Source organism: Crocodylus siamensis, chromosome 10 (assembly GCF_052110815.1).
Source record: "Crocodylus siamensis isolate JL-2025a chromosome 10, ASM5211081v1, whole genome shotgun sequence".
Taxonomy (NCBI): Eukaryota; Metazoa; Chordata; order Crocodylia; family Crocodylidae; genus Crocodylus; species Crocodylus siamensis.
The window spans coordinates 41,238,316-41,264,591 of record NC_143404.1 but is presented as its reverse complement, the minus strand read 5'-3'; the positions used below and the strand labels follow the sequence as shown (position 1 = coordinate 41,264,591).

The following is a 26,276-nucleotide window of genomic DNA, read 5'->3' as shown; positions in this document are numbered from 1 at the left end:
ACTTGCAAAAGATGTCTAGGCTCAGGCTATGATGAGCTTCAAGAAGGGAGTTCCAAAGCTGAGGAGCTACTGTGGAAAACAATGCCCCAAGTGTGTTTTCACCTAATGGACTTGGCATACTTGTAGGAAGTTGCCCTTGGCTGACCTTGGGGATTGTAATGGGGCATAAAGAAGAAGGTGATCCCTTAGCTATGTAGGGCTCAGGCCATTTAGGACTTTATAGGTCAAAACCAGCACCTTGAATTGTGCCCAGAAATGTACTGGAAAGCAACGCATATTCTAAAGCATTGGAGTTATGAAGGCGGGCTGCCAAAGTTTGCACCAACTGCAGCTTCCAAATGATCTTCAAGGACAGTCCTGTATTGTACAGCACATTGCAGGGTCACAGCCTTCTCAGATGGAGTTGGTGAAAAGCACTCCTAGTCACAGCGGCCAACTAAAGATCCAGGTACAGTGAAGGATCCAGGCTGTGAATCTGAGTAAAAAGAAAGGCTGCACCCCATCAGAGATGTATGTCTCAGTCCTCTGCTCCCCACATCATGTGGTCTGCTCACCACCATCACCTCTGTCTTGTCTGGATTCAGTTTCAGTTGGTTCACCTGCATCTAGTCCCCAACTGCAGTCAGGCACTAGGGAAGGACTGAGACTGTGGGGCCAGGGTCAGAAAGCAGAAGCGGAGCTGGGTGTCACCAGCATACTTAAGGCACCTCACTCCAAATTTCCATACAATCTGTCGCCCAGTGGCCTCACTTACACATTGCACAGGAGGGGTGACAAGATGAAGCCCTGGCAGATGCCACAGGAAAGATTTCAAAGGTATGACAAGCACTTGCCCATCACCACCCACTGGGACCTCCCTGCTAGAAAAGAGCAGAACCAATTCAGAGTTGTCCCTTGAATATGCACCAGGTCCTGTAAACGCTTTATCAGCATCTCATGATCAACTATACTAAAAACTACTGGAAGACTAAGTAAGATCAGCAGGGCACAATTTCCCCTGCTGATCTCCAGGCAAAGATCATTGACCAAGGTCACAAATGCAGTGCTGTATCCAGGATAAAAGCTGGACTGAGAAGACTCCAGGAAAAGACTGCCATGTAGATGCAACTGGAGCTGACAGGCAGCTGTATGTTGGCCTCCAAAAAGAGGAGGTTAGAGACAGGTCAATAACTGGATGAAGAATCAACATCAAGTGACAGCTTCTTGTGCAGATTTAACAGTGTTTAGTACCCTGTCCTCTTGAAAGGAGGTATTGACTACAGGTGCACTGATAAAGATTTTTTTGGCCAATACGGATGGCTGCTTATTAACCAGCCATATTGGCTGATACTGAGCCGATTGCTGATATGCAGCTTGGAGACCAGTGTCTGGCCGGTAAGTCTGTGAGGGCGAAGGGGCATGGGAGCAGGGGAAGAGGCATTGGGGGGCAGATTGAGGCCCCCATGGTGAGGGGCAGGTGCTGCCCAGTTGGGGTGGGGTGGGGCATGGGACGGAGCTGTGGGAGGCTCATCTGGGGGCTACAGGGGATTGAAGGAGGCAACTCCCAGCTATTGCATGCACCCTTGGGGGGAGGAATAGGGGGCACGCATTCCCTGGATTTGTGCATGAGGCAAGGGAGGGCCATTTCCTGTGGGCTCTGGGCCAGGGACTGCACCAGTCTATTCCCAGCGGAGGGCTGGGCCAGGGCTGTGATTGGGATGGGTGGCAGCAGCACTGGGAGGGGTGGCTACAGGGTGGGCTACAGCCACCCCAAAATTTGCAGTAGCTCCCCTCCCAGTGTTGCCAACACCCACCCTCCTCCTGCCTGCCCCAAGCACAGCCATGGCCCAGCACCCCTGCTAGGAAGGGACCAGGACAGGACCCGGTCCTGAACCCCAGCAAGCAGCCTGCCCTCACCCTGCATACAAATCCAGGGTGCACATGCCCCCATGCCTCCCCTGGGGGTGTGTGGAACAGCTGGAAGCTGCCCCCACCCCCTTGCGCCCCCTGAAGGAGCTGCCTACGACTCCATCCCAGGCCCTGCCCCTGCCCTACTCATTCCCTCATCGTGGGGGCCTCATTCTGCCCCCCTCCCCATCATCTGCCTCCTGGTTCTGGGGGGAGACTAGCAGCTGATCAGCGATGGGGAGGTTCTCCCAGCAGCTGATCGTCAACCCCAGAAATGCCAGCAGGAAACCAAAAGTGCCATCAACAAAAACGGAAGTGCCACCAGCACTTCTCGGGGGAGCACCAGCTGCCACTCCCCACTCCCTGGCTGGTGAGGGCCAATTTCACGGTGGCATGTGTCCCCCACAAACCCCTTCCCCCAATAAACTTATCAGCCGGATGCTGCTCTTCCAGCTGCTGGGCTGCATTCCTGGCCGTGTATACGTGTGTCTGCATGCATGCAAGCTACATTTATTGGTGACATTGGCTACACCAATGAAAAAAAGCTGATTGCTGATAACATCAATTTTCCTTTTACCAGTGCTAATCTGATACGGACTGATATATCCGTGCATCTCTAGTGTTGACAACCCATGCCAGCAGTAGCCTCAGTTTCCCCTGGTTGGCTTTTACAAGTCAGAATGGGGATGGTGTAACAGTAGCTCCAAACCCTGTTACTTTACGAGAGAAAAATGGCAGTGTTATACAGCTGCATGCTACTGTAGGCAGATGAGTTAGTGCCAAGTGCAAAAAAGTAAGCAGCCAGGGGAAGACATGGGCAGGAGCTACAAAGCTGCAAGGAATTGTCCTGAATCAAGCTGCCTTGAAACAGGCTGCAAAGTGCTGAGCTCCAGGCAGCTAGTAACTAGTGCCTGCAGCATTGTTGAATAGGCTGCAACAGTGGAAGGGGCTTTTGATTACTAAGCTAAGGTGAGATCCCTGTGCCCAGCTGAAAGGTCACATGACCAGAAGAGGTAGAGCCCAAGTTTGTATAGGCCTGGCTCCTGAGCTAGAGAAGGCAGGGCAGTGTGGCCCTGAGTGTTGAAAGGAGGAGTCATACTTGCAATAAGAATACAGGCAACCCCTGCTTTGCACTCTTAATTGGTTACTGAAAAACCAAGCACTAAGTGAAATGAGTGTTAAGTGAAACTGCAAATATATGACAACCCAAGAAGGCAACCACGATTGTTTTTAATGACCCAAGATGGTGACTGCGAGCATTATAATGAAACTCACAGAGTGCTAACTGAAATAAGGTATCAATTTAAAATGAGCATTATAGTGAAACAGCGCTAAGTGAAACAGTGTTAAGCGGGTGTTGTCTGTAAGCTACTGAGGGGAAATCCACTGGCAAAGGAATGTACTCTGAAGAGCTGGTGGGAACCAGCTGACAGGTCAGGGGCAGGCAAAATATGGGCTGGGTCTGGCCTGCCAGGTGATTTCATCCAGCCAGTGGGCACCCACCAATTAACTGTACCCCACCCACCCTGCATGCTTCACTTCCACCCTTGTGCAGGGAAAGGTCCCAGCCAGCATGCACAGCTTCCAGGAGGCGCTGCTGCTGCCACTGATGCAGCTGCTGGGGGACCTGCTTGGCTTCCCTGGCCTCCAGTGGTTCCTCCTTGTGTCTCTGCTGCAGTGCGCAATCTGGGCAGCAGGCATGGAACCTGTAGCTGGGTGGGAGTGTGGGGCTGGAGCTGGCAGAAGTGCAGAGCCTGGGGCCCATGCCCAGCAGGCCAGTTGGAGCATAGAGCTCAAGTGGGCAGGGTATGGGTGTGTGGAGTGTGAGAGAGGGTATGGAGGGGTGTGGGGACCCCTCCCTACATGCCCTCCCATGGCACACAGCCCCTGCTGCTGGCAGCAGCAGGCAATGGGCCCTCAGGATGCTCATGGCCCGCACAGGTACAGCCACCCAGCAGCGTGTGGCTCTGACCAGTTCCAGCAGCTGCACGTGACATGGAGCAGACCCAGGCCAGCCCACCTCTATCATGCGGGGCTCATGTTCAGCTCCTGCCACTCATGTGCCCCTGGGGGGAAGCCCCTTGTGATGCAGCTGGTTGCCTTTCAAGCTCCCTGCCACCACATGCAGTGGAGTCCAGGAGTTATTTGAGCTGGAGGGCCTTAACAAGTTTTGGTGAGCTATTAAGGCTGCAAGGATAGCCCCGTCCCTTGACAGGTGCCTTGTCCCCTGGTCACCATATTGGGACTGGAAATCCCACCCCTGTCTCCTGACCTTTGCCACCTGAAGTCCTTCCCTTTGGGAAGAGAGGGGTTGCCATTCTGGAACCAGAAAATAAAAATCGTATACTAAAAAAATCAAATATCTAATATAACATATTTTATTTCAAAAAATATTTTTGTCCTGATTTATGTGTGTTTGCATAGTGTATATACAGGCAATTCCATAATAGCTCAAAATACAGTCTTACTCTTGTATATTGTGTGTGTGGCTGGGGAGTTTGTGCATGTGTGGTGGGGTGTAGGTGGGTATAGGAGTATGGTGGAGGGCTGTGAGTCTGTGTGGAGGTATGGTGGGAGGTGGGGTCTGTGAGAGGGTATGGGTTTGTGTTGGGGGGAGTTGTGTGGGTCCTTGAAGTCCCTGGAACCCCATGTGTTGGCAGCAAGGGGGGGCTGGTTCAGCCCAGCCCCAATAACACATTTCCTGTGCTCCTACCTGAGTTCCCAGCTGCTCATGGTGGCAGTGAGTGGGACCAAACCAACCCAGCCCCATAGCATGCAGCTTCTACACTCCTGCCCAAGTCCCTAGCCGCACATGGCGGCAGGGTGAGGGTCCAGTCCCACCCAGCTCCATAACATGCAGCTTCCTGCCCTCCTACCCAAGTCCCCGGCCATACATGGCAGCAGGGCGTGGGGCAGCCCCACCTGGCCCCATAGTGCACAGCTCCTGCAGGCATGATGGGTCCCTTACCTGAATTTCCATTCCGGCAGACAGGGAGGCTGGAAACAGCTACAAGTCATCAAGCAAAAGCCTCTGCCAGGCAGAAACTTCTCATTTCCAGTTCTCCCTGGCTTGGGGCTAGAGGTGGGTCAGGCCAGGCTGGGTTGGGGGGGAAGGGGGGGTTTGCTTAGCAACCAGAGTTGCACCTCCTGCATGGAGGAGTCAGCTGGCAGAGAGGCAGCAAGGGCTAGGGCCCATGATAATTCTTTTGGCTTATGGAGGGGCCCTGCAGGCAGGATCCAGCCTGTGGGCCATATTCTGCCTGCCCCTGCCTTCGCCCAGAGGTGGGCAAAATACATCCTGCCAGGCTGTTCTATCCACCGTGCGGGGCCCCTAAAAATTTAGAAAATGAATTATCTGCAGGTGGCTGCCTGTCAAAGATGACAAGGCACCAGTGGCAAGACACCCAGCAGATGAGCAGCAAGGCCTGCCCCCACCTGGAAGCCTTTGTGGTTTTTGGCCTGGTGACCCTTTGGCATTTCCCCGCCCTCCCTCCATCCGAATGGAAATTTAGATCAGATCAGACGGAGGGAGGGAGAAAAAACCACTGTGATTAGCCCCTGCTGTGGGACCCAGGCTGGGCCAGATCCATGCCGTGCCACATGGCATGGAGTCAGCAGGGCCCAGCAAGGAGGAAGGTGGGGAACAGAAACCGCTGCAATCCACCCACACCACAGGCAGGTGGGGGGTGGGGAGTGGGAAGCAGTGGTGAGTGGTGGAAGAAGAAAGGAGCAGCAGTGGGTTAGCAGTGGGAAATGGCAGCAGGTGGGGGGCAGCAGGAAACAGCAGCAGCAGTGGCAGGTGAGTGGAAGAGAAAGTAGGGAAGTAGTGGGGATGGGGCAGTGGTGGGCGGAAGCATGGAGCCTGTGCCAGTGCCTTGGGCCAGCAGGTACCCAGGGTGGGTTGGCATGAGCATGGAGCCTGGGTACTGGGTTGCCAAAGCTGCATCGCGTGAAGCTCACACACAGTCTGCAAGAGCTGCATGCAATGGGGCCAGCAGCCAAGCCCCATCTATCTCTCCCACCCCACCCACCATAACCCCACACCCTCCCACATCCCCCACCCCAACCACATACCCCATACCCCTCCACACCTACTCACCATACCCATACCCCACACTCCCCACCACACCCATCCGCAACATTTTGCAGGTGCAATGGCAGTGGAGAAGAAAAGCTTCTTTGCTGCTGCCACTGCCAAACTATAGTCCTTTAAGAACAATCTATAATGCAATCAGTTGCTTTGGCATTGGAGAGCCACCTACACTACAGACGTGATGGGGGGATAGAAGATGCAAGACTGTTCCAGACGCTCTAAGTGGGGATCCAGTCACAAATATGGCCAGGGAGGCTTACAGAAAAGCACACAGTGCCTGATGGGTAGCACTCAATCCTGTATGTTTCAAAAGCACAGATAGTACTGGGTCCTGGGAGAGCCTCTCTGGACGTATCTACACGTGCACTTTAAGGAGTAGTAGCCTGTTTTACTATGCATTAAAGTGTCATGTATAAAAACATTCAATTATGCTAATACACATTAAAACAGGCTACTGCACATTAAAGGTCACTTAAAAATGTGTGCTGTCAGTACTGCTCATTAGGACAACCTAGAGATCCCTCACGCTATTAGCGAGATCCCTCACACGATCTATGCAGACAGGGAGGCTCTGGAGTATGGGGGGCACTTTCCATATCTTTGCAGCCACCTCTCTCAACAGACTACCATTGATGAAGAAGTCCAGCACCGGGTCAGGTGCACCAGTGCTGCCGTCTTCAAGCTGCAATAACATGTCTTCGAAAACAGAGACCTTTGGAAGTCAATGAAGATCTTGGTTTACAAGGCTGTTGTACTGACCACCCTACTGCAGTGAAACCTGGACCGTCTACTGATGCCAAATTAAAACCCTCGAGAGCTTTCAACAGCAGTGCTTGCATCAAATCCTGGGGAACAAATAGGAGGGCTGCCAGACCAGTGCAAGAGTCCTCCATGAAGCTGCGTCCACCAGCATCGAAGCCTTGCTCTTGAGAAATCAACTCCGATGGACAGGCCACTGTGTCTGAATGTCCAAGAACTGCCTCCCTCACCAGAGTCTCTTTTCCCAGCTCTCCGCTGGCCAATGCTCAAAGGGCAGCCAAAGGAAAGGATACAAAGACACACTCAAGGTCAACCTCAAACAGGGAGGAATTGACACCAATGGCTGGGAGGAGCAAGCTGCTGACCATCTGGTGTGGCGCCACCTTGGTCCACCAAGGTGTGCACCACTTCGAGGCCTGACTTGATACAGAAGTGGAACGGCAGCAGCAGGGGGAGGAGGAGACCAACTCAAGGCTGCGAATCCCGCTCCCCCACGCAACAACACGCCCCCATTGCTGAAGAACTTGTGTATCCAGAATCGGGCTCCTCAGTCACTTGAGGACCCATCAAGCCTGACGGACATCATCCTTGACTATGAGGGACTGCCACCAATTAGAGTAGCCTAATGTGCATTTATTTAGTACCTCACACTGGCAGTACTAAATTTAATGTGCATTAGGAAAAGTGCATTCATGCACATGTAGACACACCCCGTTTGGAGCAACTCTACCAGGAGCACTGGAAACAGGACATTAATAATCTGGCATGGACACATTCAGATTTTCTCTCTCCTGCATTTAAGTGTGCCCCTGCCACCTCTCCCCAAGGGTGTGTTATGTCCCCTTTCTGCCCTTTACCTGGCCAGCCTTTGCTTGCAGTTCCTCTGCTTTCTGATTCTCTCTGAGCAGCAGACTCACATCTCCATTCACAACCTTGTTCACAACGCTCTTCTTTAGATCTTTGAGCGCTGAATCAAGCTGTTCCTGCAGAAGAATGATAGCGTACAGGTCAGATTGTCCAAACTAGGATTGCAGTATCTCCTACTGCAGAGGAAAGTCACTATGCTATACACGGCATCTGTGTTTTCAGTTTTACCGCCTGGTTTCCAGGTTTTAGAATGAGGTAGCCAGGCTAGCAAAGTAAGCTATATTCGGTAACTACAGACCTAGAGAATATAAAATACAATATACAAAGTAACCTTTGGGTCTAATACTTACTGCAAAGAACAGAGATATTTAGGAATATTTGAGAATATACAATATTTGCACAGGCAGTGTGTAGGAGGACTCAAAACACAAACCTCTTATTAAAGGGGAACTTATCTTATGGAACAAACCTCTACTTCAACAGACAAAAAAATAATTTTGGCCATCTAAATTTTGTATTCCATGCATTGCATAATATCATTTCCCACTTCTCTCTCTTTGATAAATAACTAATTTAATAGATGACAAGAGAAAGACAAGGATTTTTGTGGATATCTTTTATTGGACAAAACACATGCTTAGGATAGATTTAGACAAGCTTTCAGGTACCAGAACACCCAGACCCAGACACTGTCATGGAAAAACCGGGCGACTGCCCTTGACCCAGACAAAAGAAAGCGCAAAAATGGTAATTTTTTCCCATTGTCTGATTATTATTATCATTATATCTGGCGAAAGGGGGCCCAATACTAAAAGTTTGCCTGGGGCTGCCAGGAGTCTAGGTACGTCACTTAGAGTACCCTTCCTCAGGTCTCACCCAGACATACTTGCCTCACATATTTCCTGGACCATCATACTACAACACTACCAAGAGAAAGAAGAAAAGTTATTAGAACTTTCAATTAATGATTTTCTGGATATTGGTAGTAGGGTGGCCCAGCACAGAAAGCACAGGTAAGCAGGAGTTCTACTGCATTTGGCCAAGAAGGTCTATCATTTACTTATTAAATTAACAGTAATATTAAAGAAAAATCATTATGATCTTATTTTTTATAAGGATTTTTAGAACCCAGGACCATGATGCCCCAATGCAATAGGAAGAGGACCAGACGTTGATTGTACATATTCATTTTTCTAAAGTTTTTCTCTTGCTGGAATATGAATAAAAACTAGTCCTTGTTGAGTTTTGCTTATGCTGGGTGAATTTTGCTGAGTTTATGGTTTTGGAATGACCCATGATTTATAGTAACAGAAAAAGAGCTCATTCATTTAAAATTAGAGATTTTTCTCTTTGCATTATTTTCACTTAGTCACCAAGTGGCTTCTGCTACATTTCCCTTAAAAAAAAAAGTGTTGGTTCATAAAACCTTGAACTCCATTTCCACAGACTTGTGTATGCTTTTCATCCTGCTCATGGAAACAGTTTCCTGTAAACCAAGAGGAGTATTCATGTGAGTGAAGTTACTGATAGGAAGTGTTTGCTTTTCTTATATGATTATATGCAATAATATATATTAGAACAGCTGCTGTGGACAGAGGAAAATAATGGCATTGCTCAAGTTGCTCAAAAAGCTGATGATGCCATTCTAATTGTTTCACAGAGTTGGTCTGTGATCTGTTCCAAATCCTTACAAAAATGCTTCCCCTATAGCAGAGCTCAACTTCAGAGCAGCCAGGGGGCAAACATTGCACCAGTCATGGCCCCTGGGTAATCATGGCCATCATGTCGGCCACCCCATCTGCCATCTCCCAACCCCTGGGTCACACTGGCTAAAAGCATACAGGTGCCTCACTGCTGATTTTTTTTAACAATGGATTCTGTCTTAAATGCTCTATCATGGAAAACTAAGGAACAAAACTATATCTCACTGAGCCTTTAAATCAAGAAAACCTGCTCTAACTCAACCAGCAATATCAGGCTTGATACAGGACACACTAGGGGAGGTTTCCTGGCTTTTGCTGTTTAGGGGGTCAAACTGGATGACCTAATTGGGAACACTTATCAACGTACAGAAAGTAACACTGGTACCCTCAAGAAGCATCTATATCAGGAACAATCATCAGCCAAACTGCCCACCTGAAGATAAAGCCGATCTTTATCCCTCTCCGAAACCATGCTCTGCAGAATAGCCGTTTCCTCCCTCAGGGTCTTAATGGCGACTTCACTCTGAGCCACAAACTGTGCAAGTGCCTGTGCTTTCTCCCTCCATCTTATCTCTCCACTTTCAGCCTGTTTCAGAATAGCTGTCAGGTGCTCCAATTCCTGCACCTTCACTTTCTTCTCATCTTCCAAATTTCGGATGCGATTCTTCTGCCTTTCCAGGCAATCATCTCTCTCCTGGAGTTCCTTCTTTCTGGCTGCCTCCTCTTTCTCCCAGCTCAGAAGTCTCTGGATTTGGCTGTTTAGGGTCTCTCCATCATCTTTACATTGCAGAGCTGAGGTTATCTGCTTCAGAAGTTCTGTTTGTGTCCCCAGTTCCTGTTCTCTCTTCTTCATAGTCTCTTCTAGGTGCCTGGCTTTCTCTCTCTGGTGTTTGATCACCTCTTCCTTTTGGTGGAGATTTTCCTGAAAATGTTTCATTTTCTCTTCCAATTGTTTTCGTTCACCTTGGGCATTGATTTCTTGTTCTCTTTCATTAAGGGCTTCACCCAGGAGACTCTGTCTTCCTCTGGGATGCATCTCTTTTGTCTCTTTCTCAGAGTGTGTAAGATGAGGATAATGCAGGGTCACTAGCTGTTTCTCTTGCTGTTGGAGTTTTCGCTTAAGAGTTTCATTCTCTTGGCTTTGCTCTCTTGCCACATGCTCAAGATGGTTTGTTTGATTCTTGAAAGACTCTAATGCCACCTGCATGCTTTCTTCTTGAAGCTGGTACATGGTAATTTGCTCTGCCTGCTTGAGGAACTCTATATCTTTTCTCTTCAGTATTTGTCTCATTCTGTCCAAATCCTGCTGTAAGCTCTTGACCCATTTTTCTTCTAGTTCTTTCTCCCCTAAGAGCACCTTTACATGCTCTTGCAAAGACTGTATCTCTTTGTCTCTGCCTTGTAGAGATGATTTGGTGTATTCCAGTTCATCCAAGACAGCCTTAGTCTGTGTCTCTGCCTCTATCTTTTGCTGTTGTTGTTCGTAAATATTCTCTAGAACCTCTCTTTCTCTCTCTTTCCCACTCTGGGTCAACTTTCCTTCTTCAAGATTTTCTTGCATGGCTCTTGTCTGCTTTTCCTCCTCCTCTTTACTCTCTTCACGTTGCCTTTTCAGGGACACAACTTCTTGCTCTCGTTCTCTTAATGATACTTCAAGACTTTCAAGAATTTTCAGCTGTTGTTCTGCTTCTCTCTCTTGCTTTTGGAACATCCAGATTTTCTCTTTCTGAGACTCAATCGTGTCATCTCTTTCCTTTAAGGCTGCTTTGGTGCACTCTAAATCTCTTTGTAAAAGCATTAGCTGCTCTTCTGCTTTTTCCTCTTGTTCTCGTGCTTGTTGTATTTGGAACTCTAGCTCTCGCTCTTTTTCTCTTAAGATTGACTGTGTTTGCTCCAGTTTGTCATAGTAAGTCTTTAGTTTCTTTTCTGTTTCTTCCTCAACATCTAGGACTTGTTTTTTCTGAGACTCAAGCTCTTGATCTCTCTCGGTCAGAGTGAGTGTCATCTGTTTTATTTTCTCATGCAGGACTTGCAGCTGTCCTTCCTGCTGATCCTTATACTGCTGAAAAATCTTTATCTGTTCCCTCTGGCAGTCAGCCTCACTCTCTCTCTCCTTAAGAACTCCTCTCACACGTTCTAAACTTATGTGAAGAGCCTTCACCTGCTTATTCTCCACTTCCAGTTCTTGAGCCAGCTGTTTCTGTAACGAGAGCTTTTGGTCTTTTTCTCTCAAGCTTGCTTTCATCTGATCTATATCTTCCAATAGATTTCTCAATTGTGATGTTTTGTGTTTCTCCAAAGTCTGGATTTTCTTTTCTTGGAATTTAATCTCATTAACTTTCTCCTCTAGGTCTTTAGTAAGATGATCTAGGGCAGTCTTCTGCATTTCTTTCTGTCTTTCCAACTCTCTAACATTTTCTTGCTGGGATGCTACCTCTTGTTCCTTCTCCTTCAGCTCTTGAACAAGATGATCTAGAGTAGCCTTTTGTATTTCTCTCTGCCTCTCCAGTTCTCTAATTTGCTCTCGCTGAGATTCCACTTCTTCATCTCTCTTTGTCAGGGTGATACTCATATGATCCATTTTTTCCTGCAAAGCCTTCCCCAGTGCTGTTTCTTCTTGTAGTGTCTGGATTTTCTCACACTGAGTCTCTACTTCCTCACTTTTAATTTGCAGGGCAGAGAGGGTTTTCTGAAGCTCTTGTTCAAGACAGCAGCTTATCTTTGCTGCTGTATTTGCCCTTGTCTCAGAAGCTTTGACTGATTCCTGAAGAAGGTCCATCTCCCAGACTAGCTTTTCCTTGGCTGCTTGCAAAGTATCCCGTTCATGCTGAAAAAAAAAAAGAAAGAAAATGACTGGAAAATAAATCTTGATAACTTTTCCCAAATTGTAAAGGGCTGTGGCTCTCGTGCCTAGATGATGAGACAATCAACTTCTGTAGCCATGGTTTTAATGGAAATTCCTACAATTATGCTGATTTCTCCATCCCATCTAATTTCTGACTTTGCCTGCTAGTGGAAATTTGAGAATTGCCACTTCTTATCTATACAACATTGTTTCAGCAACAGGTTTAGTTAAACTGGTGCTGATCTGTGATGTAGTTGCAAATTCAAGTGTGGGAAAACTTTGGTCACCATCAACATGGTAAATGATTGCTAAAAGAGTGCTATATTTATGAGTGCATACAAGACTTTAGAGTTACTTTTGATTGTTGCTCCTGAAGGGCAGGTGAAATTACTGCACTAGTTGTCAGATTTCCTTAGAAATGGGGGGGGCGGAATCCTGAATCATCTCCTTAGTTACTTCTACCCTCTTTCTCCTGACTATTTCACTGTAGTCATTTCTTATCTAATGCAGTGGTTTTCTGTCTGGCTGACTCTACAAGGGAACTGGAAACAGTGAAGAAAAAGCTCTTATAGGGGTTTAAGATGTAGCCTTTTCCCTATACATCTCCACTTGACCTCTAGGAGCTCCCTGCATTGCTAGTGCTAATATATATTATAGTTACAGCCTCCTAGCACTCACTGGAAGTCATTCTGGATGTCCTGCAATATTGGCCTCTCTCTCACAAAGCAGGCAAACTCCCAAAAGGTTCTTACAGTCACCACATACCCAACTAATGATAATCCTAGTGAACAAATACTACCCATGACTCTCCATACCCAATCCACACCCTCAAGTGTTTGAAGTAGTTTCTGAAGAGTCAAATACTGGGATACCAAGAGGTATGTGGATACAACTGAGGTGCACTGGGAGAGAGGAATCCAAGAGACACATCAGGAATCTAGTGGTTAGGCAGCGCTTGGTCAAGAAGCTAAGGACTCAGTAACAGGGAAAGAGATAGGGGCAAAGAGAGAAGGAGGGAGGGCCCACAAAACAAGGCAAAGGAAAGTTTGTTCAGCATCTCTACACTGTCTAGTCACACAAGACTTTTGAAAAAATGCAAGACAGAAATGGGAGCTGAACAATACCAGCATCTAGTGCTCCCAGAGCAGGTTATATCCTACAGCGTAAGATCAAATGCTCTATCCAGTGTAACTTTAAATGGGCAACATGTAATTAGTGCCCCCGGGACTTCTGCCAGCCTCACCACAATATCCATCTTTTGCTTCTCAGTGTCCTTGAGTCTCCTCTCCAAGGAAGCCACCTCCCCATGCAAGGTCAAAACCTCCTTCTTTAGGGCAACAACCTCTTCCTGCAGGGTGGCCTGTACCGAATGGTACTTGTCTTCTGCCATCTGCATTTCTGCAATGGGGAAAGTCAGGGAGGATGGGAAGAAAACAGAACCAAAATTAAATTTAAAAAAATCACTTTTATTCTGGGCAAGAACTATCACCTTCCCACTCAACCACCTACAAAACTGAGGCCTCAAACCATAAAGGGGAGCATGGACTCTCACAATCCAGGAGGAAATCAGGGCAGTCTCCTACCAGCGGAAGAAAAGACTAAGTGGATGAGTTTCAGAGGAATCTGGGTAAAATCTGTGGGTTTCCTGTTTGTGAGGGTAGGAAGTAATGAGGCAGACTACAAAGAGGCATGGTCCACTGAGTCAGCTGAAAGGGACTAAGGGGATTTTAAAGCAGGAAGACAACTTCCAAACCAGATTCTGAGCTGAACAGGGAAACAGTGAATTGGAAGAGAAAAGGAATGAGGTGTCTTCTTTGTTTGCCTGTTGACAAAGTGATGGCATACAGCTTGGCAGAGTCTGAGCCAAAGAGCAAGCAGCTGTACTAAGTAAGGTAAAAGGAGATGGTGGTCTGAAACAGAAGTTCACAGAGGTGAAGTGAGGGCAGAGACATGTGGAGAACAGAAAGTGGAGGTGGCAAGACACAGATTTGCAGATCTAGAAGATGTAGGTGGAGAAGCAAAAGCCAGGGTTGAGAATGACCAAAGTTAATAGTGGAAGCCTGAGAGAAGGCAATAAAAATGATTCAGTAATGTCCAAAGAGATACTTTTTTCTTGGAGATATTTGGCCTAAATAAATTTAGATGAAGTGAGACTATGCCTACAGCAAGATTCAGATGAGTATCATCAGTATTGCTGTGAGTGCTGAATCAGACAGGATTAGGTGGGAGAATAGGTGAGAAGGAACAAGACTGAGAACTGATCCAGTGGAAGATCTACCCAAGGGCAAGTCTGGGGCACAGGAGGTAGTACTGAAAATGAGCAAGAAGTAGGATGTTGCAGAATTATAAGTGTTTATGAGACAGTCGGCAAGATAGTAGAGGGATTAGAAAACTCTCAGAAAGACAAAGTAAAAATACTAGGATTACTTAACCTAACTGAGGAACCACGGTAGAAATACCAGGATGTATAAAATGGACAATGGTCTGGGCAGATGGATCAGGAGCTCCTGTTCACTGAGTTTCACAATTGAGGAGCCAGTGGACAGTCAATTAAAATGAGGGTTGAACAATTTCCATTGTTTAAAAGATAAGAGTGGTACCATGACAAAGAAGGAAAGGAGAGATGCTTTTGTAACCATAGTGTGTAAAGGTCTATGGTACAGAAAGCTATGACAAGGCTGGGAAAAATAAGACAGATAGGAGTGAGATGAGTGAGATTACATGAAGGAAAGCAGCTTCTCTACTAAAAGCAGGGCAAAACCAAGAGAAAAATATATTTAAAGGACTTTGGTATGTGAGAGGTAGATGTGAAGATGAAAGCTAGAGTCTTTGCTAAGGACAAGCAGCTCAGAGACTGCATCAGGTTTGAGAAGAGAGAGAGCTAAGAAGGAAATAGAAACAACAGATTGTAGACAACTGGCACAGGAAACAGATAAATTAAATACTGACAACCATAGGAAAGAAGAGAGCCAAGTAAAAAAGGCCACACATTTGCACAGGCAGGAAGAGACAAGAAGACACAAATTTTCTGCCAACTACAATAAGGAGTAGTGGCCGATGTGCTCAAAAAGGACACTATGAGGCACCATGCTAACTTTCAGCAGTGACATACAATCTGCTTGGGAGCACTGGCCTTGTGTGTGTATTCCATATACCCATGGATCCCTTTTTAATAGACCCCTGTCCCGTCCATCTCCCTAACATGGCAGCACTGGGGGATAACATCTTGTCTGCACGCTTGCTCTTGTTTTCTTCATTTTCCTTCCCGCTTATGGTACCTTTTCTTTTCCCTCTCACTGGTAACATTGCCACCTTTCTTACAGCACAGAGCAGGATTGGCATGTTGGAAAGAAGGGAAGCTGTACCTTCTTGGCTCTGGGCCAGCTTCTTCTGCAGCTCTTGATTGTGGGCATTGAGACATTCCCTCTCAGCCTCACTCTTCTTCAACTCCAGATCCAGCTGCTGAGCCTTGTTCCTGGTGTCATCCTAGAGAAAACAAGGAAGACAGCAAGAGGCAGCAGAGACATTACCAAAAAGAGGGTGTGTAAACCCTAGGGCCAAGACTCAGCCAAGGCAAGGTCAGAACCTACTGAGACAACAGTAGTGGGTAAACCACTAGAGAGAGTGCAGCCCCAACTCTCTGTGTTCCTTACAGACCAAATCTGACATAGGGAATATGATCCAGCTAAGCCACAGCTCCTAATCTGGTGGTCAAGCTCAACAGAGTGGCAGGGAAGGAGGGCACATGAGAAGGGCAGTTACCAGATCTTGTTGAGTCTGCTTCAGGTTCTGCTGCAAGTCTCGGAAGGCTGTTGCCACTTGGTCCACCAGAAGCTCTGCGGAGAGGTCCTTGGGCTGAGGCACAGCTAGATCCCAGCTGCTTTCCTGTTCTGGAAAAACAAGTCCCCCATTTCAGTCTTTAGATGAAGGGTCACTAACATGAGAGGTCTGCTTACATGAGAGACACTGGCAGTGTTTGAGGACCCTGCTTGAGATAGGTCACAAAATTTATGTCGCAAGACATAAATTACAGTGTGTTACCTCAGCTGCCCACTAGATGGCAATGGTGCCCACAGAAAGATAGTTGGTTGTGCATTTTCCAGCAGCTAATGGGGTCCTATTTCATTCTGGTGCTGGAAAATGGAGTCACATCTGCACTCTCAAACAAGTAGTTTTCAGTCTCTACAGCATGCCAAGGCTCACAAGCTGTCTTTGGTTTGGGTCTGCTCATCTCCTACTAAACCCCTCCTTGGCTTTTGAGACAATACTCTTACAGAAATACAGCACCTTTTGTGTTTGCTAACAGCTTTGTTTCTACTCTGAATCCCATATCCCTGTTTGTTCTAGTAAATTATGTTGAAATGAGGTGGGCCTGCAGACCCTTAGATACTAGAAGCTGCTGCTAGGTTTTCAACTGTTTCCAGCCTCCCTCATTTCCCCCTTTCCTGCCATACTGTGCTAGGGAAGACAACCCCTTCAGTCCCTATTCTGCTCATCCAAGTAAGGAGATGAAGCAGAAGATGCCCATCCTGGAAGACTGGAAGGAAAGGGTAAAAATGGTCCTTTTGGAAAAAAAATAAGAATGTAATACAATCTCTCAACTCTGCTAAATACTCCCTAAAGACACTGGAGCAGGAAGCAAAATGAACCAGTCTTTCCTCCCAGAAACACCAACTGGTGGTGAGAGGAAGGGAGTGGAGTATGGGGTGATTTTCACTGGTTCAGAGAATCATCACCACATCTCCAAACTGTCATATGAATGTCATGCTTGAGTGCCCCCCATCATTCCCTTTGTTCAGGAAAACTGTAGAGCCTTCTCATCCCATCGGTAATCCCATCTGGCCTCCCAGGGGGTAAGCCCCTAAACCTCCAGTTACACTTGCCTGGTACACTTGCAAGGTCTCTACTCAGATCAGTGCTGCCACAATGAATATGCTGCAAAAGTGAATGTAACCTTGCCAGCTGGGACTGGGCTTCATGATGAGCATCACTAGCTAGGTGGCACTCTGCAGCCAGTGCCTCTGCTCGGCTCTCTGTGCTGTGAAGGCTCAGATGCAGCTGAGATACCTCGGCTTCCAGCTTCTGCAAGGAATTCCTCAAATGCAGTTCACCTGCCTGTGACTCCTCCAGATCCTGTAACAGCTGCTTCTCATGGGCTTGTAAGCCAGCCTCTTTCTCCATTATTGTCTGCCTCAGTGACTGGACCTGCAGCAGATATGTAGAGATCCTCAAGTTAAGCACACATTTCAGAGGAGATATGGGCAAGGGGTGGAATAAAAGTGGCTTTAAACAAACACCTTACTGTTGGCTAAGTCCAAAACCAGGCATCAGAATGGAAAACAGGCTGCAAATGTGCCAGAACCCGCTAGGGTTACACTGGGCCCTAGATTCTCCCATGCAAGAGAGACCAACTTTGCCCAGAATGAAGCCTCCCTGCCTGCCATGCCCAAAGACTTAAAAATGAAAAAAAAGAAACACCTAGAGAAAAATATGAAGAAAAACATGAAGAAGCACATGGAGAGCCAGATGTGCCAACAGGGGAGAAGACGTATGAGACATGTCTGGAAAAAGGAGAGCTAGTGAACTCTTGTGCCACATTGCTGGGATACTAAGTGAACAGGGCAAGGAGGAAGAACATGGACATATTCTTATATCCCCTTTATTCTTCTGTACCTCCCATGACACTAGCCTTGTAGTCCCTTCCCCTTCAGCAGCACAATGCTGCACAGTGAGGCATTACAACTGGGACCAAAAACTGTAATACCGGCACTAAGGTCTAACAGAGTCTGTTATGCTCTTTCAGGGGCTGAGGACACAGGGAGGGTAGCCCAGATGTTACATCAAAGATCAAAGGCTGTGAGGACTGTAGGAGAACAGGAGGAAGTGTGTGTGGCAGGAGAGAGAAAAGTGAGGGAAGGGACAGAAACCACTGCAGAATGGGTGGAGATGAGAGTAGGACAGGACTGGGGAAAGCCTGATTTGTCTCTGGGGAGAGAAAGCTGGTTTTCAAGGCACCTGGTTCTTGAGCTCCTGTATTTCTCCTTGGTAATCAAAATGAAGCTGCTGGGCCTGGCGAATGGCTGATTGCAGGCTCACAATCTCACGTTGCTGAGCAGCACCTCTTTCCTGCTGGGTCTTAAGCCTCAGTTCTTTCTCCTCCAGGGATAAGGTCAGGCTGAAAGAGAAAGCATGTAGGTAGATCTCTGCTACATGGCATAATATTTACTAAGACCATAGGACTGAAGACTGTTGTCAGAGAAGGTCCAGGACTCTCAGCCCATGACTATTCTGCCCAGTCTGAATTTCAATTTAAATGTTGTATAACCCAGGGCACTCCAATAGGTAGTCTCGGGGTCCTGTCTGACTGCCACTCCCCGCTCCCTTCTCCAGCTTGCACTTGCTGTCCCTGCCCCAAGGAGTAGGGCATTGTGGCATTGTGTGGGGAGCTGAGGGCAAGCTTGGGGCCACACAGTGCAGAGGTGGGGTGGGGAGGGAGGGGAAATGTGTCTGTGCAAGTATGTGGTGCGCTGGTAAGTGCAGCAGTTGGAGGGGCATTTATGCAATGTGCAGCCTGGGGGACCCATCCCATGGCCCACCTTGGTGAGGCCCCCACTGGTACAGCTTGCAGGGCTTGGGCCCCCCAGATGCCTAGAAGCTGGATGGCTCTACTCTAACCGATTTGGCTGCTCATTCAGTGCCCTGCGAGCACAGCAGCCACTTGTGAGTACAGCCCCTACCCCGTGCAATAACTCCATGACAGAAAGACAGGAGAAAATCTTCCAACTGCTCGGCAACTTTTTCATCCAGTTATGCCCTATCCACAAGGACCATCATGTCAAATCACTTTCTATAATCAGGAGTCAGATCTATACGTCTTGACTTATTTTCTCATTTGTGAACTTCCCTCACACCAATCATAGTATCACAGTGCTTAGGGTTGGGAGGGACCTAAACAGATCATCAGGTCCGACCCTCTGCCCTGGGCAGGAATGGGTGCCGGGGTCATATCACCCCAGCCAAATATCTGTCCAGCCTCCTCCTGAAGACCACCAAGGTAGGAGAGAGCACCACCTCCCTTTGCGGGTCCATTCCAGAGCCTGGCAGCCCTAACCGTAAAGTAATGTCTCCTGATGTCCAGCCTGAACCTTCTCTCTAACAATTTGTGGCCATTATTCCTAGTAACCCCAGGTGGTGCCTGGGGGAACAGAGCCTCCCCCAATTCCTGCTGGTCCCCCCAGTGAGTTTGTAAACAGCCACCAGATCCCCTCTCAATGCCCTCTTGTGGAGGCTGAATAGGTTCAGGCCCTTTAGCTTCTCTTTGTAGGGCCTGCCCCGCTGCCCCTTGACTATGCGAGTGGCCCTCCTCTGGACCCTCTTAATGCTAGCCACATCCCTCTTGAAGTGCAGTGCCCAGAACTGGATGCAGGACTCCAACTGTGGCCTGACCAATACCTCATAGAGAAGAAGGATCACCTCCCTGGTTCTGCTTGTGATGCATGTGTAGATGCATGACAAGGTGTGGTTAGCCTTACTGACCGCTTCCTTGCATTGGTGGCTCATGTTCATCCTGAAGTCAACAATGACTCCAAGATCCCTTTCTGCCACCGTGTTGACAAGGGAGTTCCCCAGCTATAGGTGTATTGCTGGTTCCTATTTCCTAGATGCAGCACCTTGCACTTGTCTGTGTTGAATTCCATCCAATTCTCATCTGCCTACCTCTGTAACATGTCTAGATCTAGCTGGATTCTGTCCCCCACCCCCAGCATGCCCACCTCGCCCCACAACTCGGTGTTGTCAGCGAATTTGGACAGTGTGCTTTCCACACCCACAGCCAGATCGCTGATAAAGATGTTGAACAGTACAGGCCCCAGGACTGAGCCCACATCCCTCCAGGTCAAAAACCACTCTCTGGGTGTGACCACCTAGCCACTTCCCCAGCACATCCCTCCAGGTCCATCACCACTCTCTGGGTGTGACCACCTAGCCAATTCACCACCCATCTCACTGTGTAGGCATCAATGCCGCTGTCACCTAGTTTTTTTTAAGAGAATGTGTTGAGAAACCATGTCAAAGTCTTTCTTAAAGTCCAGGAAGATGACATCTACCCCGACACCCTTGTCCAGGGACTTTGTGACCTGATCATAAAAAGAAACCAGGTTAGTCAGGCAGGACCTGCCCTCAACGAACCCATGTTGGTTGCCCCTGAGCATTACCTCCCCTGCTGGGCCCTTGCAGATGTGCTCCTTGATAATTTTCTCAAAGGTCTTCCTAAGGACCAAGGTAAGACTGACTGGCCTATAATTGCCGGGGTTCACCTTTCTCCCCTTCTTGTAAATAGGGACCACATTGGCCCTTTTCCAATCCTCTGGTACCTGACCAGTGCCCTATGAGCATGCATAAACCTATGCCAGGGGCCCTGCTATGACCCCCACCAATTCCCTTAGCATCCTCAGGTGAAGAGCATCTGGACCTACTGATTTAAACACATCCAGCCCCTCCAAAAGTTCGCTAACTAGGTCATCCCTGACCCTAGGCATGGTGGTGCCTCCCCTGGGTCTGTTCACAGTTCTAGTGTGGGTGATGTCCCAGTCCCTGGTCAGGAATACGGAGGCAAAGAATTCGTTAAAGAGGTCAGCTTTTTTATTTGCCATGATCACCAGATTGCCAAGCCTGTCCTGTAGGGGCCCCACGTTACCTGGTGCCTTCTTCTTACTACCTATGTATTTGAAAAAGGACTTTTTATTATCCTTAATTCTGGTTGCTAGCCCTAGCTCCATCTCTGCCTTGGCCTTCCTAACAGCTTCCCTGCAGTCCTGAACAATGGAGGTGTAATCCTCCTTAGTGACAGCCCCTTGCTTCCACTGTTTGTACACTTCCTTTTTTGCCCTCAGGCATCCCTGGTTGCCTTTGCGGAGCCATAGGGGGTTCTTAGCACTCCTGCCCCCCTTGGTGTGCACTGGGACTGACTCCCTTTGAGCTTGAAGGATCGTCTCCTTGAGGAACAACCACCCATTTAGGTCAACATGGGTGACCTACACTACCCAGAGAATCAGTTCTCTTATACTAAGCAATGTGATTTTGGCCCAGCTGCTGAAACTCACTAAAAGACCCAACTGAGTTCTAGGTTCTACGTGCTAAGCACTGTGTGAACACAGTTATGGACAGTTCCCTACTCAAAAAGCTCACTGCTTAGTGCAAAGCTGAGAGGCAAGTTAATGGGAGACCTAGAACTGTGATCCACCAAACTCACGTCCTACTGGGGACACTAACTATCCCTTAAGAAAGAATCATATTTAGAAACTTGTTGAGATGGCCAGGATTCAGGCTGGTGGCCTAGTTGTGAAAGACTCTGTGCCATATTAGTAATAAACTGGGGCACCTGCTTCTGCTAAACACAAACTTTAGCTGGTAAATGAGACTGCTTTCTAGAAACATATTTAGTAATCTGACAAACTGGGAGCTCCTCCTCTTTGCTCAAACTGGCAAAACCTTCCACCAGGTGCTTTAAAGTTCTAGGTTCAGCAGTGCTTGAATTTCAAGCCACCCTATAGCCCACTTGCCTCAGCTGAAAGCCCCAGGTGCCTTGATATAGAAATTTCTCCATAAAAGTAGAAGTCTGAATGGCTGTCACTCTAGTTATACCTAAAGCTAACAAAGCTGCGGTTTCACACATTCTACAAAACATCCCATCACCTTGTTTTGAAGGGCAACTGCAATTAGCTCACAATACTGATAATCATTCTATTCTTTCCTTGTCACCTAAGTGGTCATTTTTGGCATCTAGAAATCCTATTCCTCGCTTTGTGAGTCTATGTGCATAGGCAACTATGTGCAGTAGGCCAGTCCTTGTGGAAGGTAGATATATCGGAAATATGTGGGGCCACTGCCTCAATGATCTAGCTAGGAAGTTCTTCCTGATATATGATCTCAACCTACTTTGCTGCAATTTCAAGCCACAAGTACACATCCTGTTTTCCACAGCAATAGAAAAAAGTATATTCCTTCTTCCTTATGGCAGACTTTCAGACATTTGAAGACTGCTATCATAATCCCTCCTAATCCCCTTTTTTAGAAGCTGAAATGCATATTTTTTTCAACCTCTCTTCATAGGGTTTACCATCCAAGGCCTTTATAACTTTTTACCCAAAAAGCTCAAAAACACAAACACATACATACTAACAAAACTAGGGGTACACCAATAAAGATTTTTCTGTCTGATACTGATGGCCAATTATTAATGAGCCATATCAACTGATGCTGATCTGAATATCGATATGCAGTCCAGCAGCTTGGAAAGCAGCGTCCAGCTGGTAAGTCTGTGGGGGAAAGAAGACAGCAGCGGGAAGAGATGCAAGGAGTGATGGATCGAGGCCTCCCACAGTGAGGGGAGGGAGGGAGTGGAGCTGGGGCTGAGGCAGGCACTGCCCGGCTGGGATGAGGGAGAGCACAGGACATAGCTGTGAGTGGCCCATCTGGGGGTGCGGGCAGGGGGTGGCTCCCGCCGCTTGTGCACCCTGGGGGAGGCACAGAGGGACATGTGCCCCCCAGATTTGTGTGCGGGGTAAGTGTGGGCTGCCACTTTGAGCTGGGGTCAGGAGTGGTGCTGGGTTCTTCTCAGTAGGGGGCTAGACCAGAGCTGTGCACAGGGCAGGCAGTGGCAGTGCTGGGAGGGGAGGCTACAGGGTGGACTGTAGGTTCCAGAATTTGCTATAGGGCCCCCTGTGAACACTCCCTTCCAACACTGCTGCTGCCTGCCCTGTGTGCAGCTCCAACCAAGCTCCCCTGCTGGGAAAAGTGTGGCACCGTTCCCAGCCCCAGCTTGTAGCAACAGCCTGTCCTCAGCCTGCACACAGATCCAGGGGGCACAAGCCCTTCTGTGCCTCCCCCAGGGTTCACCAGAGGTGGGAGCTGCCACCCCCTCTATGCCCCCAGACAAGCTGCTTGTGGCTCCATCTCGCATCCCGCCCTCCCCAGCTGGACAGCACCTGCCCCTGCCCCAACCCCAAGCCCTGCTGCCTCCCTCACTGTGGGGGTCTCGATCTGCTCCTCCCATGTCCCTTCCCCCCGACCCCCTTTCCCCCACAGACTTACCAGCTGCATGCTGCTCTCTAAGCTGCTGGGCTGTGTGCATGCATGCAGCATTTATTGACCACATCAGCCAAAAAAAGCCAATTGCTGATAATGTCAATTTTGCTTTTATCAGTGCCAATATGATATGAACTGATGTATTGGTGTACCTCTAAGTAAAACACCTACATTCACTTTCAATACATTGTTCTTTAATGTAAAACCATTCCAACAAGTATCCCTAAATAATCCTTTCATACACAAAATACCTAGACAAAATTATGGCAAAAGAATGTTACAGTTACAAACTCAAAGGTCTGCCATACAATTCAAGGGTTGTGTGGCATGAACAACTGGCATCTTCTTAATTCCCTCCCCCTTTATTTATGTCTTTCAATATAGTCTTTAGTTCCATGACCGGATACTGTGCTCCTAGATTTACTAAGTAAATAGCCATTATTTGACTACTACCAAACACCTCCTGAGTGTATGCACACTGATTTTTTTCATAATAATGTGGTCAAATGTAAATGAGAAAAAGCACATTTTTAACACAAATGTGACCCCTTGCCAAATGTCCAAGCCCTGTGGCACAGTTAGAACTTCTCAATGAAACAGTTGTAGGAACCTTTTAATGGCAGAAAAACAACATCTGTTCTGCAAACCCCTCAGAATTGTTCAACTAATTTAGCTTAAAAAAATCAATCTGAGGAAGGGGGCCTAAAAAATTACAGCACAAACAGTTAATTTTTGGCAATACGATAAGGAACAGAAAACAGGGGTGTTAAATACAATATTTATTGTAAACAGTATTAGCTACATCCCTCAATCCTTCACTAGAACAACAGCATTTGAATTCATGATTTTCAGATACAAAGAACAGTCCTTTTTCATTGCAGATACAGGTTCCTACAAAACTAGAGAAAAGCTGTATGATGTGTGTATTTGTAACAGAGTACCCAAATCAACAGTTGGTCATTTAGGGGAACACAAATATCCCCCAAAATTGGATTTATGATCCTCATTAACAGCGAATAACACCCTATATTCATCTGTCTTATTCAGGTTAGTATGCAACCTTTTGTTCAGTCTGTTTCATGACTTGTCTGCAAAATCAGAAGTCATCAGTTTATTAACAGTCTAAGCTATCTAACTAGATATCAGCCAGTTCATGTGTTAAACTTTCCACCCATATAGGTAAGTTATGACTTCCACCCCTCCCTGGAACCTAAACAGAAAATCCTCAAACAATTGCAACCCACCCTAGAAAAAGACCCAGTTCTTAAAGATATCTTTCCAAAACCTCCATCCTTGCCTCTAAACAGGCACTGAACCTTGCCAAACTTCCTATGGCCCAAAGCACACTGAATGGATCCAGACCATGGCCAGGCATGAATGCTGCGTGCCCCTGGCGGCTGGGGCACAGAGAGCTCCAGCAGGCAGTGGCGGGAGCATGGTGGCCGTAAACGTGGCACTCCCACAGGCAACTGTAGCACTGTCAGCAGTGGTGGGGGAAAGGGTGGGAAGCACTGACCGGCAATCAGCAACCACCCGCAGATGCTGCCAGCGCCTTTTCATAGGGGGTGCACCGCCACGCTCAGGAAGTGCGTGTGCACCCATGTGCACTCCCTATGCATTGCCAATAATGTCAGGACAAGAAACGTACAACCTGCCAACACATCTTGACCATTTCCACAATAATTACACCCCACAACAAAACCATCACCATTCCTGGATCTTATACCTGCACCTCCAGAAATATATTATATCTCATCCAGTGTACTGAATGTCCTGATGGAAACTATGTACAAGAAACCAGGCAACAATTGTGTACCAGAATGAACACACACAAAAAATCTGTCAAAGACAAAAATACCCAGTTACCTATGGGTGCACATTTCTCACAAGACAACCACTCCCTCCCCAATCTTTCAGTTCTACTCCTCAAAGGGAATTTACAAAACAGTGCTCATAGTTGAGCCTACTAAATTCACTTCATAAACCTACTGGATATAAAAAATCATGGACTAAATACAGATACTGGATTTATGACACATTATAGCCTGCCTGCCATCCAGTAACCCCAGGTAATCTCTCTACATTTTACCAGCTACATTTTCTTACTGGTCAACATTCCTCTCCCCCCACCCAGCCTAATTGTCTCACACCTATTAACTTCTATCCCCTCTGATCTTTCCTGCCACTCAAATGCATTTTCACAGATCTGCATTTTGCATATTGGCTTAAGCTTATATTCCACCCAGGAGAGCACACAAACACTAGCAGACTTTCCCTATGCCTGAAGAAGGGTGTTTGTTTCCAACTATTTAGTTGGTCTAATAAAATACACCATATTTGTCCAAATAATCTTGTCTGTCAAAAAGCAGTGAGGCATTTCTGGGGATTTTGTATTTCGGTCTGTTAACCTAACCACCCTGTGCTCATGGGGGTTTTTTTAAAGTACCAGTTCTGTTTTGATGTTTTATCCTACACTCTAGGAATAAGAGAGATCTCAGGACAGCTGGCAGCAACAGGCATTCTGTTCCATCAGGAATAGCAGACCCATTCTTTCCAATCTCAGGGAACGGTAAAAGTCTAGAAGATCACCTTCTACTAAGCCACAGGTGCCAGCTTTTATTTTTGCCAGGGGAGGGAGGGCACCTAAGATGATGCCCCCCCTTCCACCGCAGCATGGCCAAAGAAAAGCTGAGCTTGTAGGGGAGTAGGGGTGGAGGTGGGCTGCTTGATGTGGGTTTGGGGCTTCCCACCCTGCTGCACAACTCTGTGACACTGCTCCCACTGCTGCCATTGTGGGCACAAGGCACCTTGCCATGGTGGCATTGCTGGCATGCTGCCCCCGGGGGGGGGCAGCAGGGCAGGGAGTCCTGAGTCCACAGCAGACAGCCTGCATCTGCCCCCACACTGCACACAAATCTGGGGGACATATGCCTCCCCCATGTCCCCCTCCCCAGGAGTGCGTGCAACAACAGGCAGCCACCCTGCCCCCCCACCTCCAATGAGCCACCCATGGCTCTGTCCTGCTTCCTGCCCTGGC

At 47.7% G+C, this 26,276-nt stretch overlaps 1 protein-coding gene across 7 annotated transcripts in view; it reads right to left on the bottom strand.

Annotated features, from left to right (window-relative positions):
• The window catches only part of CEP250 (centrosomal protein 250), a 125,308-nt gene that overhangs the window by 11,534 nt on the left and 87,498 nt on the right, over window positions 1–26,276 (bottom strand). For all 7 annotated transcript variants that reach the window (XM_090064153.1, XM_090064156.1, XM_090064157.1 and 4 more), the window contains 7 exons: window positions 18,170–18,329; window positions 17,038–17,359; window positions 15,917–16,044; window positions 15,520–15,640; window positions 13,398–13,552; window positions 9,743–12,136; window positions 7,597–7,722 (listed from right to left, as the gene is read on the bottom strand). In XM_090064153.1, the coding sequence (XP_089920279.1) occupies window positions 7,597–7,722; window positions 9,743–12,136; window positions 13,398–13,552; window positions 15,520–15,640; window positions 15,917–16,044; window positions 17,038–17,359; window positions 18,170–18,329 (3,406 nt within the window). The remainder of the gene's footprint in view (window positions 1–7,596; window positions 7,723–9,742; window positions 12,137–13,397; window positions 13,553–15,519; window positions 15,641–15,916; window positions 16,045–17,037; window positions 17,360–18,169; window positions 18,330–26,276) is intronic.